The sequence below is a fragment of the Amblyomma americanum genome, chromosome 2 (genome assembly GCF_052857255.1).
Source record: "Amblyomma americanum isolate KBUSLIRL-KWMA chromosome 2, ASM5285725v1, whole genome shotgun sequence".
NCBI lineage: Eukaryota > Metazoa > Arthropoda > Arachnida > Ixodida > Ixodidae > Amblyomma > Amblyomma americanum.
Window position 1 is genome coordinate 19,544,664 of NC_135498.1, and position 14,449 is coordinate 19,559,112.

Sequence of the window (14,449 nt, forward strand, 5' to 3'; positions counted from 1 at the left end):
TCGAAATGAATCGAATATGTCCTTACTCTTTTCGAATACTTTTCGAATAACTGGCACGAAGCTCCAATAAGGACTGCAGTATTTTACTTTTTCAATAACATCGCCCATACAAGCCGCGTACCATGTTGCCGCGATCGGTATGCTTGGGACGCATGGCTCAGAGCCGGGGTGCCGTCTATTCACGTGGCGGTGTTCGTAATCCTAATGCATGGCCTCAGAGATTTGACGACGCGGCAGTGCCCAGTCAGGTTCAGCTTGTCAAGCTCGGAGGCCATGCCTCATACGTAGTCATCACCCGTCTCATGCACTGAGACGTGACGCTAGTTTGTCATATCCCGTTAAGCCAAGCAAAATATACTTTCCCATGTGCATAACATGACAGTGATGAAGTTTATGCACTGACTTCGTGTTGCAACCCCTCGAATGGAGATCAGTGTTGAGTCTTTTGACACATACAGCCATAACTGCGAAAGTAGTGCTTCACCGTTTCTCGCGATTTCCCATTGAACGTTCGCACAAGTAAAGAATATTCGTAAAAAATATTCGATTCGTATTCGATTCGGTTTGGAAAAAGTACTATTCGCACACCCCCTACCTTTTTGTACGCACCTCGTGGAGGCTAGCGATGCTTCGTGAGGCATAACCGATTGAAAGCTGCTATAATTTTTAGTGCGAATCACTTGATGCATTCTATGGAGAGCAGCTTGTCAAGTATTGATGCAGTAAATAGGCATCAAATAAAATCTAAGAATCAAATACAAAATGAAATAACCGGAATGCGTGGCACCTGAGAAAACAAAGGGCAGATTATGCTACGCGTTCTTATAAGCTGAGCAATTATTCCGCTATTTCAGCTTTTACTTTGACCGTGAAGAATTTCTCAACTCCGCACAAAATGACCTAAATCATAACAGAGAATGCTATGAATATACAAGTTCGCGCATTTTACCTAAACATTGCGAAATAATCAGCCATAAATTCCGGAGAACACTTTAGATGAATTATTGTAAAAATATTTATGCGTATTAGTAGCATTGTGTTCGCTCTCTTCCATCAATAATAATGCCAAATAGTCTTACACACTGCGACTGTAAGAACAGCAAGCAACAATGCCTGGAGTATATCAGCAGGACAGCGTACCCCAGCCGCCTCGTTTACTAGAGAAGATGGGGAACTAGTGCTAGATAATATTCTTCCACTAGGCATAAAAGTTGCAAGAGCCAGAGCAAGGGACATACTCACCAATACTCGCCAGTGATTCGTTTCTAGCAAACAATGCCGCGCTTGCGTTGATCGACGACAAACCTAGGGCGTCCAGAGCCTCCACCTCGCGGCTGGAACTGCAATCATAAGAGCGACGGAGTGTACACAAAAGTGTTATTGTACCACTATGTGCCACTGATGCCAGATCTGTGTGTGTGTGCTGAGTGTGTGTGCTGTGTTGCCCTCGCGGATCCCTCCTCCCCTACTCCCCCAACCCGGCTCTGAGCAGTGATCTCCGCAGGGAGCAGCAGAAAAAAGAGCCGTTAATCCCCCTCAACATTGAAGCGACCAACGTACACAAAGAGCCGCACGACGCGCCAGCGATACGACACAGACACAACGCAACAACGCTAATGGAGCGTATTTCGCAGCCACAAAGCTCTACGTAGCACGTACTATGGAAGCACTCCGCGCCGTCCGACGTCGCAGAAACTGTCACAGTCAGGTGACGGCTAAGCGACCACCGTCATCATTCGCTAAATGTGTATCGCGTGCTCCGTACACCCGTAGCGTTGAATAAGAGCCTTCCTTCAGCAACACACGGCAGGAGTGGCTATAGTACATCTTACGATAGGTATAATCTAGGGTCCTCAGTAGAAAGTTATCGCATAGCGCGATGAGCTACTGTGACCCGCTTCCGCGGGGCATCCCTGAGCGTGCGCAGAACGCCCGCCAGATGGCGTCACGCTCCCGTCAGCTGCGCGCGCCCCTGCCGCGTCGGCATTAATTCGCACGTATACGTAGTGGTGCCCATTGGAAACGTATCACGGTAGCGGATCGTGGATCGCACTGTACTAGACACCGTGTACCGTGTTACCGTTACCGTGACCGAAATACCGGGAGCACGCGCGCCGTAGGAACTAAAACATGTTTGCCTCGAAGCAGAAGACGCTTATCCTTCCTAAGAAAATTGCGTTTATATAAATTTTCCCGCCAGCCGATTTAAACTCGCGACGTCTAAACATATATAACTCCGGCATCATGGTACTGAAGTGTATGGTGGCGTAGCCTACCCTCTGGGATCCGCGCCCAAAAATATGCGTCGACGCCACCAGTTTTCTTGCGAAATGGACCGGTGGTGGTGACATCTGTCAATTTTTGGCCAGTAGTGGCTTATAATTAGAGCTCCTTAAAATAGAGAGTGGCGTCTTTGTCGTTAGAACGCGGTAATTTATCTAAATAGGCCAACTTCAGTTTTAAGAGCGTTAGCTCTTACTCATCACGTTTCTCGATTTCTTGGGGTCTGCTACCACCACCCTTCAGCGTGAAATTTTCAGTCCGAGGAATTCAAGATGGCGGCCCCCATAGTAAATCGATATAGCAACCCACTTGGTGATTGATTGGTGACGTCATTAGTGTATCGAATTGGTGATTGACTACTGACGTCACTGATATATCCAATTGGTGATTGATTGGTGACGTCACTAATAAATCCAAGATGTTGGTCGATAATGACAATTAATTGAGATGTCATTAATTAATCTAACATGGCGGCCGACTTGGGCCACCACGTGACTAAGACGCCATAATCAAAGATGGCAGCCAAATTCGGGTGCCAATGATGACGTCAAAATCCAGTGTGGCGGACAGAAGTGAAAGCACGTGATTATGACGCCATACAAATTCTAGTAAACCGAACAGCTAACGCTCGTGACTTCGTCTACCAGACGGTGGCGGCAACTTTTTTTTTTAACGCCGTTCCTTTAACGCGCACCAAAAGAGCATCACACGGAGCAGTTGCGTTTCACGTCCACCGAACTCGCAACTGTCGCGTGCGAGTTCGCGCGAGCCCCTGAACGGTGCGAGTTCGTCGCGGGGGCACTCTCTCCGTGACCGCCCTTCGATCGCGTTCGAAATGCGTGCTGCTCACTGGTTGTAGTAGAGTGCCACCAATCCTCCTCCGATGCCTGACCGATGGGGAAGCACGACGGCCATGCAGGCCAAAGCGGCCACGGCGGCGTCGCCCATGAGGCCTCCGGTTTTGAACATTTCCCTGCGCCGAGAGAACAAACGTCTTCTAGAAGTACACACACGAGGAAGCGCCTTTTGAAGCGAAAGCTTCACCACGCTACGTCGTGGGTTCGGGTCCCACCGGCGGCTTGGTATATATATATAGGTTCGGGTCCCACCGGCAGCTTGGTATATATATATATATATTCGGGTCCCACCGGCGGCATGGATGTTTTTTCTGCTGCTTTATATAAGTCATTTTCTTTAAGCGATTTATTAATCTAAGTAATATTACCCCACTGAAAAGCATAAAACATTTAAAAAAAACGTTCCCCTATGCACCTTGGTTTCGGTGACTGTTGGCTCCCTTCATAAGTTTGTCTAACGGGCCCCTCATTTCCTTTACCTTGTCTATATATATATATATATATATATATATATATATATATATATATATATATATATATATATATATATATATATATATATATATATATATATATATATATATGTGTGTGTGTGTGTGTGTGTGTGTGTGTGTGTGTGTGTGTGTGTGTGTGTGGGTTCGGGTCCCACCGGCGGCTTGGTATATATATATATATATCATAGTATTTTGCACATTTTTAGTTATGTAGCTGAGTACAAAAATTGAGCTGCCTTCGCTGCCTTTTGCCCGACTTCGGCATACCCTGAGTACATGCCTAAAGGCTCACTTCACCGCAGGACATCGGCCGTATCGGACCTTGCGTGCTTGAGGAGCAAGATTAGCGCCGGTGGGTTTATATTTATGCGGATAACGAACTGCACTGCTGGCTACTCCCTAACGACGCAAATTTGTAAGAGACCTTTCTCTTGTTATGACAGCTGCACCGCAGCGCACCGGGCTATAGCTTAATGGCGGAAAAGCAGACAGTATGCATACGTACTCGGGTGGCGCGTTTTATTGACAGAATTATAAGCGTGACGGAGGGGGCTGAAGTCTAGAGTCGCACGAAAACACCTCCGGTTGGGAACTTTCACTAACAAACGTGAAAACGCCGACGCCGACCATAAAATAAGCAAAAACAAGACGTTTAGGCTCCCGCACGGGAGCTGCGAACGCGATGAAATGAAACGAGTTGTGCCATAGGGTTTGGATACCTTTGAACAGAGCGTAGCGTGTGTTAGGTTTTGAACGGAGCGGAGCGGTTAGGTTTCCATCGCCTGCATTTAGCGTGCGATTGTAGTTTGCACGATTAATGATGCGCATGCCCAAGCTTCAACAAGCGCTGGTGAACGAACGACGTCCGTTCAAGACAAATACCCTGGCGTCGTTTACAGCGTCTCACGGTCATGTTCCGGCACCGTCATCGTCACCGGATTTTCTGTAGAACGTTAAAATGTCCACCCTTGTCTAACGCTGTTTTTATTGAATCGCATAGGCCAGTGAGAGCACAGAATTTATCGTAGATCATCGTCGTTGCACAAAGAGTGTCAAACAACCAGCGCCGGTGTGTCAGCCGGGCTTCAGCAGCGGATTCTAAATGATTCCAAGTGTGCATCTCTTCACGCGTCGCCAACTTCCGACACCAGTTTATTTATATTTAGATAGCTTTCTCGATGTCAAGCAAGAAGTGTTCATGAAGCAACGCGCGCGAGCTGGCTGATAACGGATGTAATATTACGCAACAGTCCTTCGCAAAGAAACGTCTCAATCTACGCCTCGTCCTCTGAAGTACAATTTTATCCAGCTATCCAGCTGGCACAGTTGTCTTCAGTTTAATAATAATAATAATTGGTTTTTGGGAAAGGAAATGGCGCAGTATCTGTCTCATATATCGTTGGACACCTGAACCGCGCCGTAAGGGAAGGGATAAAGGAGGGAGTGAAAGAAGAAAGGAAGAATGAGGTGCCGTAGTGGAGGGCTCCGGAATAATTTCGACCACCTAGGGATCTTTAACGTGCACTGACATCGCACAGCACACGGGCGCCTTAGCGTTTTTCCTCCATAAAAACGCAGCCGCCGTCTTCAGTTTCAGTTTAATAATTGATACTCTATTATAGCGATAGCATTTTGGTTGTCTCACAAAACAATATTCGGCTTCTCTGTCACGAAATCCTCTGATTGGTCTAGAGAGTGCACGTGACCTCGTGACGTCATCACAACCTGTCCATCATGGCAGATGGCAACCTGTCCCTTGGACTGTGAGCAGACTGCCCACTGTGCGGCGGTGGCTCAGTGGTTAGGGCGCTCGACTAATAATAATTGGTTTTTGGGGAAAGGAAATGGCGCAGTATCTGTCTCATATATCTTTGGACACCTGAACCGCGCCGTAAGGGAAGGGATAAAGGAGGGAGTGAAAGAAGAAAGGAAGAATACGTGCCGTAGTGGAGGGCTCCGGAATAATTTCGACCACCTGGGGATCTTTAACGTGCACTGACATCGCACAGCACACGGGCGCCTTAGCGTTTTTCCTCCATAAAAACGCCGCCGCCGCGGTCGGGTTCGAACCCGGGAACTCCGGATCAGTAGTCGAGCGCCCTAACCACTGAGCCACCGCGGCGGGGCGCTCGACTACTGATCCGGAGTTCCCGGGCTCGAACCCGACTGCGGCGGCTGCGTTTTTATAGAGGAAAAACGCTAAGGCGCCCGTGTGCTCTGCGATGTCAGTGCACGTTAAAGATCCCCAGGTGGTCGAAATTATTCCGGAGCCCTCCACTACGGCACCTCTTCTTCCTTTCTTCTTTCACTCCCTCCTTTATCCCTTCCCTTACGGCGCGGTTCAGGTGTCCGCCGATATGTGAGACAGATATTGCGCCATTTCCTTCCCCCAAAACCAATTATTATTATTATTATTATTATTATTATTAAATACAATGCATTTGCCACCTGGCCACCAGGGCGCTGCGCACGAGTTTTATGGGAGCTCAGGAAAAGCAAGTCCCAGCGGTGTGGCTGTGCTAGCACCTGCCGGGGCAGTGGCGCGTCGCCGCTGCGCCAGTAGTGGTTCCAGGACTGTCAATGCGACTGAGAGGGTCGTGACGTCATCAACACTGCGTGACCAGCAGTGGGCCAATCATAGGGCAATGCGAGATTTGAAAATCTGAGGACCCCAAGATTTGAAAGTTGGCGCGAAAGCCACAAGAACGTGAGACACTCATTGTAGACATTCCAGAAGGAAACCTAAATGCTACCGCATTCTCTTCTTTAAAATTGTGGTTAAGAAGGCTTCTAAGTTTTTAATACGTGTTGAATACTTCTACAATGAACAATAAGAGCACAGACGAGGGTTAAGGAGTCGCACACTTAAATGGGACTCTGCTGCAAAGTGCGACATTTTCATCTTGATTTTGGCTGGTACAGATCTTTTCCACAGACCGCTTAGTAAGCGGCCATTGGTTAAATGCACATAGTTTGTTCAAGAAGAGCGTTTGAAAGCAAGCTGAACTGAACCAAGCGCACCAGCAGCTGCGCGCCGCTTATGCAACAGGGTAGGTGCCGATTATTAACATAATTAAGGGCCTGTTCAAGGTATAATGTCTACCCTTCGGTGTCTCCATATTAACCCCTGATTTTCCAACAATTCAAGGACGCTCACATGCTTGGGTTGGATGGTATCGTCGCCTATGTGGACGATATCCTGAATCACAGATTTAAAAGCTTCTCTGTTAACACCAAGTGCACTGCGAAGTAACGATCACGAAATTTAATACGCAGTATTCGCCCATGAAAATATCTATGGTACTGCTAAGCAGACACCACTAATGGAGCACTGATAGGCGGTACTCGTGAAAAGGGTGATAAATTTGCCGTGCTGAAGGCACCAGCCTCTGTGGCACGCCGCATGCGAAATAATCCACAACTTGCGTTCAACATTTCACATCTGACTCACCTGGCTGCTTGGGTGCACTCCTTGGCGTCAGAGACGACAACCCAGTCTTTGTACTCCCACTTCTCGAGCGGGAAAGTGAGCCACACGTAAGAGTACACGTAGGTATAGAACGAGGAGATGGCGGAGGATATGATTATCAGCAGTAAGATGAACACAGTGAACAGGAAACCCGAGGTCGTTTCCATCCTTCCGTTACGAAGTCGAAAGCGCTGGAAAGAAACGACGAAAAGTTTGGCAGAAACCCGCATGCTTATCACAACCTAAGAAAAAGGGAGTAAAAAGAGAGGCGCAACATTTTTAACGCTTAATCAGTTCTCATAAAAACAAAAATCAGTGGGCACTTAATGCTGCTTACCCGCGGTGAAGGCAAAAGCATTATTCGTTCGACCTCGACGCAGGTCGCGCCCTCAGAAATGAAACGTAGACTCGCCTCCGACCCACCGCTTTGGTGGTTCAGTGGTTAGGGCGCTCGGCTACTGATCCGGAGTTCCCGAGTTCGAACCCGACCGCGGCGGCTGCGTTTTTATCGAGGCAAAACGCTAAGGCGCCCTGTGCTGTGCGATGTCAGTGTACGTTAAGGATCCCCAGGTGGTCGAAATAATTCCGGAGCCCTCCACTGCGGCACCTCTTTCTTCTTTCACTCCCTCCTTCGTTCCTTCCCTTACGGCGCGGTTCATGTATCCGCCGATATTTGAGACAGATACTGCGCCATTTCCTTTCCCCAGAAACCAATTATTATTACTAGACGCGCCTCCGAGTGAAACTCTCGGACACTCGCTTCGAATACCTGTCGCAAGCTAGCGTCTAACTTGACTAGAACATTCATAAAACAACGAAATGGAATATGTAAGCTATACGCAAACCGAAATCGCATGAAACCACCCGGAACACTGTACGACGAACGGTTCCTCACAGTTTTGGTACGAATGCGGTCTGCAATACTCGCACGAAATTGAGGTCTGCCAGTGGGGGATACATAGGAAGGATCAAAGTTATGCGATCATCTGGAATTGCGGCGCTCGGCTTGCTATGTGCGTCCTGTGGCTGCTTGATGACGTCACTCTATCTTGTCATCTCTGGGATTTTCTTTGCCTTCTACGAGTTCACACACAAGCTAACATGCCGCTGGCTTTTCTCGTAATAGTAACAGTAAGGCATTCGCCTCAGTAACTCCCTAATTCGAGAAATAGGGTCGCGTAAGAGAGCCGGCACTGTGCTGTCTTCAGCGATTGCGCTCTCTGCTAAGCCTCGCCCCATCACCACAGCTCGAAAGAAAATAAAGGGTCCTATATGTGTCAGCGCCATACTTTCGCTTGCAATGAAAAGCCATAAGCTGCCACACATGTGAAGTTTTGCAGAGATGCTGCGGGACTCACCTTTTCAAAGAATGCGCCATATCGATTCTCTTGAGTGACCCTTTTTGCTCCATAGACTAGAGGTTAAAGTTAAGGAGAAAGTGAGGATCAAAATGTTTGGGCTCTTTTTACTTCATTTAAAAAAAGGCAAAACAAAAACAAACAAGTAAAAACCACACACCCGGGTAAGTCGCTGGATTATGTAGCCATCGCACACAGGATCTAAACGCGGGAAATCTTTTTCACAATCGCGCGTAGTTGAACAACATTTGCAAACGATCAAGCCACGAGGAGTCGAGTGTGGTTCAACGTAAGCTTTGAACCACACCTTTCCGTGAAACTTTCAACGGTGGTGGAATTAAACGATCCCACTTCAACGGATCGAATACTTTCCGAATATAGGTTATAATCTCAAAGTGGCACTGGCAGAGCTTTGAAAAGCCCAGTAAAAAACCACGTCATGCAACAAAGCCCGCTGCGATGGCAGAAGACATATATTGCCTTCGACCGGGAGCTGTGTCCTTCACCGTTAAAAAAAAAAAAGAAACTGAATACCTTCATAGCGCGTGTTTAAGTTCCTGTTTTCCTGTGTAAACTTATGGCTCGACTCGGCTGTGTTCTTTCTTTGTCTAGCAACAGTGCATTGCCACGTAGTCTAAGTCTATATATATATATATATATATATATATATATATATATATATATATATATATATATATATATATATATATATATATATATATATATATATATATATATATATATGTCCCTGTTCCGTCCAATAAATACTTTTTTCGCTGTCATTCCGCTAATGAGTCTCGGCTCTCATCACTGAACACGCCACGGGCCGCAACCACAGATACCATCAGTTAAAATGACTTCAGACCTCTTTATTGCGCGATGGTTTGTGCGTATGTGTAAAAAAACTATGGGGACGCTCAAGTCACCTATAGAGTGGAATGCGATAGCATCAGGTTTCGCATAAGTCGCAGCTTATTTTCGATGAGGTAACAAGGCCACGTGACCTCTCTCTACCAATCAGGATGGCCCATCAGGGCAGGCTGTGGTGACGTCATAAAGTGACGTGACCTGTCATGACCAATCAGCGAATTTCGTCACATCGAACGACGGATTTTATTCCTGACGCAAACACTATCGCATAATAGTGCACACAGCTCTACCGTTGCCTTTTCTTACTATCGCTCATATCCATGTCGTCCCTCCGTCTTCATTCTCTCCGTCCATTCATTTCCGCCAGGCGTAGCTCGGCGCCGAAGATAGTAGATTGCAATTGCAGCGGCCGGCAACACGCTTTTATTCTGTCACTTCCTTTATATTATCAATAAGACGTTAGTGATACAACTACCGCTTGTTATGGCTGCTCATCGAGCCGTGTGTAAAGGAAATCAGAAGGCGGCCGCGGTGGCTCAGTGGTTAGGTGCTCGACTACTGATCCGGAGTTCCCCGGTTCGAACCCGACCGCGGCGGCTGCGTTTTTATGGAGGAAAAACGCTAAGGCGCCCGTGTGCTGTGCGATGTCAGTGCACGTTAAAGATCCCCAGGTGGTCGAAATTATTCCGGAGCCCTCCACTGCGGCACCCCTTTCTTCCTTTCTTCTTTCACTCCCTGCCTTACCCCTTCCCTAACGGCGCGGTTCAGGTGTCCAACGATATACGAGACAGATACTGCACCCTTTCCTTTCCCCCCAAACCAATTATTATTATTATTAAGGCCGGCTTTCTGGCTTTTGGTTTTTGGGAAAAGGAAATGGCGCAGTATCTGTCTCACATATCGGCGGACACCTGAACTGGGCTGTAAGGGAAGGGAAAAAAAAGAGAGACTGAGAGAAGAAAGGAACAAAGAGGTGCCGTAGTGGAGGGCTACGGCACCATCGAAACGCGGCCGCCGTGGTCGGATTTGAACCCGGGTACTGTGGGTAAGTTTCCGAGCGCTCTCACCACTGAGACACCGCGGCGGGTGCTGACCGCCCCCAAATCTAAATTTCGCACTCTTGGATGAACTGAAGCAAGCAAATTTCAGTAAATATAAACGAACTGGACATCTGCTAATTTGTAGTGCGAATGACCCAGAGTTAGCTGGCTCGTGAGCCTGAAGGAATGAAGACACATTACAAGGGATGCTTTAACTCAGCATCGCAAGAGTGGCTAGTGGCTACCGCACCCGCATCGTATTCGGGAGGTGTGCGAGGTACTGGGTTTTAATGATTTTTTTTTCGGTGGGATACCCGAAGGTACAGTTTTAACCATGGGTTCTGCAAGCCTCGTAAGCAGGAGATGAATTTTTACCGGTAGGTTCATTTTCGTCGGCGGGCTGTGAGGACGGCGCCCAGTCGGGCATTTACGCCGGACCCTGACATTTCCGCGGTAATTACTGGAGCTCATCTTATCGCCTTCCTCCTATTCGTCGCGAAGAGATGGAGACATATTAGGCCTGATATGCATTAGCCGTGGATGCTCTAACGACTCGCCGACCGAAGCGGAGGCCTCGAATTCGAGAGGTTCTAAGAAGAGAGGAATGTGCCGGATGCTGGTGGGCAGCTCCGCCCTTACAAAAATTTTAGACAGTCTATAGACTGTTCATAGAATTCTTCCTGTAAAGTCTATAGACTATAGACGAAGCCTAGAGAACTGTCTATAGGCAATACAAATCTTATAGACAGTCTATAGACCATGTTTATGGCCATACACTTTTAGTAGACATTTGTCTATAGACAGTGGTAGACTGAGTAGACAAAAGGAAATATCTACAGAAAGGTCATAGAGTCTATAAGAAGTCTATAGCCTGTCTATACACTATTTTTATAAGGGCGTTGCGTGCAGCCCGTAGTGGGCGCGCTGTGCGGATGCCGCCAACGCTACACATTTCAGTAACGAGCTGATAACTGGCAGCGATATAAAATAAATATAAATAATGGGAAAGCCTACTTCCACACGTCAAGCGGGTAAGCCTTGTAGGCAGCGCTCGCCAGCTAACACCTCGGATCGAAACCCCAGGCTTACCTGTCTGGTAACCGGGAAGAGGTAGAGACGAGAATTTCTTCACGCAAAGCGCCCCAGCTGTTGATACTGAGCTGAAGTATTCCAGGTCGAGGAATGTGCCGGCTGAACTTCAGACTCTACGAGACCACGCCGTCTTTCTCCCCGGATCGCTTCTTCCACTCAAGATTCGCAGCTTTTCGTTGTCGACTCAGCGCGCGGACGCGTGTCCACGAGCCATCGAATTGGATTGGATTAGATTGGATTGGATTGTATTGGATAGTTCCTTGCAACACGGCAGGCATGCGGAACAAAGAAAAAGGGATGTAAGAGAAAGAAGTCAGGATTATGATGTTTTTTTTCCAAAAATGCTCGATTCTATGGTAATTCATATTTCTTTAATTCATTCGACTGTTCCAATTTTTATAGTGATTTAGTCTTCTCACGCCTATTTTTCCCCGCGTAAATACTTTATTGCGATTATATACTGAACCTTGGCCAATCCACCTGCGTGGGTATGTGCCATGCTTACTAAGGAGAAGAAGAAGAAGAAGATGTTTTTTCATTGATGCATTTTTCAAAATTCACGCTTGGCGCTAATATTTGGTCGTAATCTCCAATGTAAAATTCCTTGTTTATGCCACTACATCTTGGCCAATGCCCCCATGGAGAATGTGCCACGTTTGCAAAGGAAGAAGAAGGAGGTGGCGGAAAAAATTCGGTCGTCGGTCCAAAAATCCGACAATACCATTTGTTGGGCGAGTTGGTGCTCACGAAGATCCATAACAGCGCGACAGACAGGACAGAGTCCTCTCTTCTCTGTCCCGTCTGTCGCGCTGTTATGGATCTCCCCCATTCCGAGAGTTCGTTGGAACTTGCAGCCGCTCAGGTCTTTAGGTAGAACAGTACGCCACTGAACTCTAAATAAAACACGATGTGTTTGCACGTGCACGCCGGGAAACATCAGAATCGCCGTTATTCTCTGCCGCAACCTGATAATGAGAGACAGCTGCAGTAGTTTTTATTGGTCCGGCAGCGACCTGCAATCGGATAGAACTAGAAGGAAGAAAAGGCAGGTGGGCCCTGCAACGATGACCATCCAACCAATGGTGTGGACCGCTTACCGTGACGTTGCGGTTAATCTCCTTGCAACCGTAAGTGCGATATCACAAGAGGCTGGTGAGTGCGAAGGGATTCAACGCAACTTAATGGGAATCGGTCGGCGCCATTGGCTGGAGGTCCCCTGGGACATTTACTGCTTCGTTCCTGAATTGTATAGCATCTGAAGCCTACTGTGTAAAGGCAGGACATCTGGCCTTCTTAGAGCCTCACTGTTTTCGGTCATCATCACTTGTCGTACTCACTTTCTCGCTATTCATGTCTCTGCCCTGTCTCCTGACTCGTTAAAGCATTTCTCACTTTACTCAAACATTAAAAAATTTCTCTTGCCCTCTCACTATCATAAAAACTCTGCCATCACTAACGCTTGATAACCATTCCCTGTCTGTCTCTGAAACTTCCAAATTTCTAGGCGTCACTCTAGATAGGCACCTAAAGTTTAATCGCCATGTTCAATCGATCCTGCAAAAAGTTTCCTTCGGCATTCATATCATAATCAAAATGAGAGCATATTTTCAACCACATATCATTCGTTCATTATGTTATGCTTATATCCATAGCCACCTTAATTACTGTTTGTCTTGCTGTAAAAATACCTACTTCACACACCCTGAGAGACTTCAGCGCCTTCAAAATCAAGCCGTCAGGCTCATGACATTCTCCTCATTGCAATCGCCCTCTTCATCGCTTTATCAGAGCTTGAACATACTTCGCCTCCAACAATACATAATTATGTACAAGTTAATTCATCATCACGCTCACACTGACGGTGTCACTGATCAACTTAATACTAACCCTACTAGGTTTCAACAGCGTAATAATTTCCTTTTACCTAAAGTTAGGACTAATTATAGAAATTTACTACCGTGTTTGCTGGCATATCCCATTGAAAATCCTTACCGTGTTAAATTAAAACATCCAGTACCGTTGCTTTCTGTAGGTTGTATCTTAACAGTAATTACGTGCTTCACTGCTTCCCATTATTTACTCTACCCCACTTTTTTGTTCTAGGTGTCCCCCCCCCCCCCCCCCCCCCCGACAGTCATGCACTATGGGACCTCCTGCTGTACTACTTTTATTGTATTCATCATTTTCACATGCATTCCTGAATAAAATTGAATTGACTTCCTTCTTTCCTTGGTGAACCGCAATAAAGGCGCCTTGGCAGACGCCGAGTAAAGTACATGCACTATCGGCAAAATTCACGCTTGGCGCTTAAGACTACTTACTTACGTAGTAGTTTGAAGACAAATTCATTTTTTATGGTTTAGATCTTGGCAAAACGGGAAAACAGCTGGTGAGGTTCAGGTGACAGCAAATCTGTTGGACGGAGAGGAGATTGGGCAAGAAAAACTAGCCGCCTTGTATGCGTAACGCCTTATGGTCTCGAGCGTACCAGAGGCTTGGAAGAACGCTGTCATCATCTTAATTCATAAGGAAACGAAACGTGAAGAACTTCAATAATTACACCTAGTCAGCTTACGATCAGTTGCCTATAAGGTGTTTACTAAGGTAGTCGCTCATAGAGAGAGCACATCCTTAGACTTAAGTAAAATTATCAGGCAAGCTTTCGTAAAGGATACTCAACAATAGACCATATTCACACGGTCAATCAGGTGATAGAGAAATGTGTAAAATATAACCAACATCTATGGACCCTTCACAGATAACTAAAAAGCATTCGACTGAGTCGAAACTTCAGCAGTCATGAAGGAATTCGGAATCGGGGTGTAGAAGAACTCAACTAAAACTAATTTTTACAATAAAGAAGCTACAAGAAACAATACTCATCCATAGAGTCAGCAATAAAATTCCAATAAGGGCATCAGGCAGGCAGACGTGATCTCGCCAATTCTATTCACCGCCTGTTTACAGAAGGTATTCCGAGGCCTGG

The 14,449-nt window shown here is 46.7% G+C and overlaps 1 protein-coding gene across 1 annotated transcript in view; it reads right to left on the reverse strand.

The window, feature by feature from the left end:
- LOC144119568 (glutathione hydrolase 1 proenzyme-like) overlaps positions 1-11,665 on the reverse strand; it is a 33,154-nt gene extending 21,489 nt beyond the window's left edge. The window contains exons 1-4 of the mRNA XM_077652148.1: positions 11,461-11,665; positions 7,086-7,294; positions 3,134-3,256; positions 1,243-1,340 (exon numbers count right to left, since the gene is read on the reverse strand). Coding sequence (XP_077508274.1) covers positions 1,243-1,340; positions 3,134-3,256; positions 7,086-7,270 — 406 coding nt within the window. The 5' untranslated portion in view covers positions 7,271-7,294; positions 11,461-11,665. The remainder of the gene's footprint in view (positions 1-1,242; positions 1,341-3,133; positions 3,257-7,085; positions 7,295-11,460) is intronic.
- Positions 11,666-14,449: the final 2,784 nt, after the last annotated feature.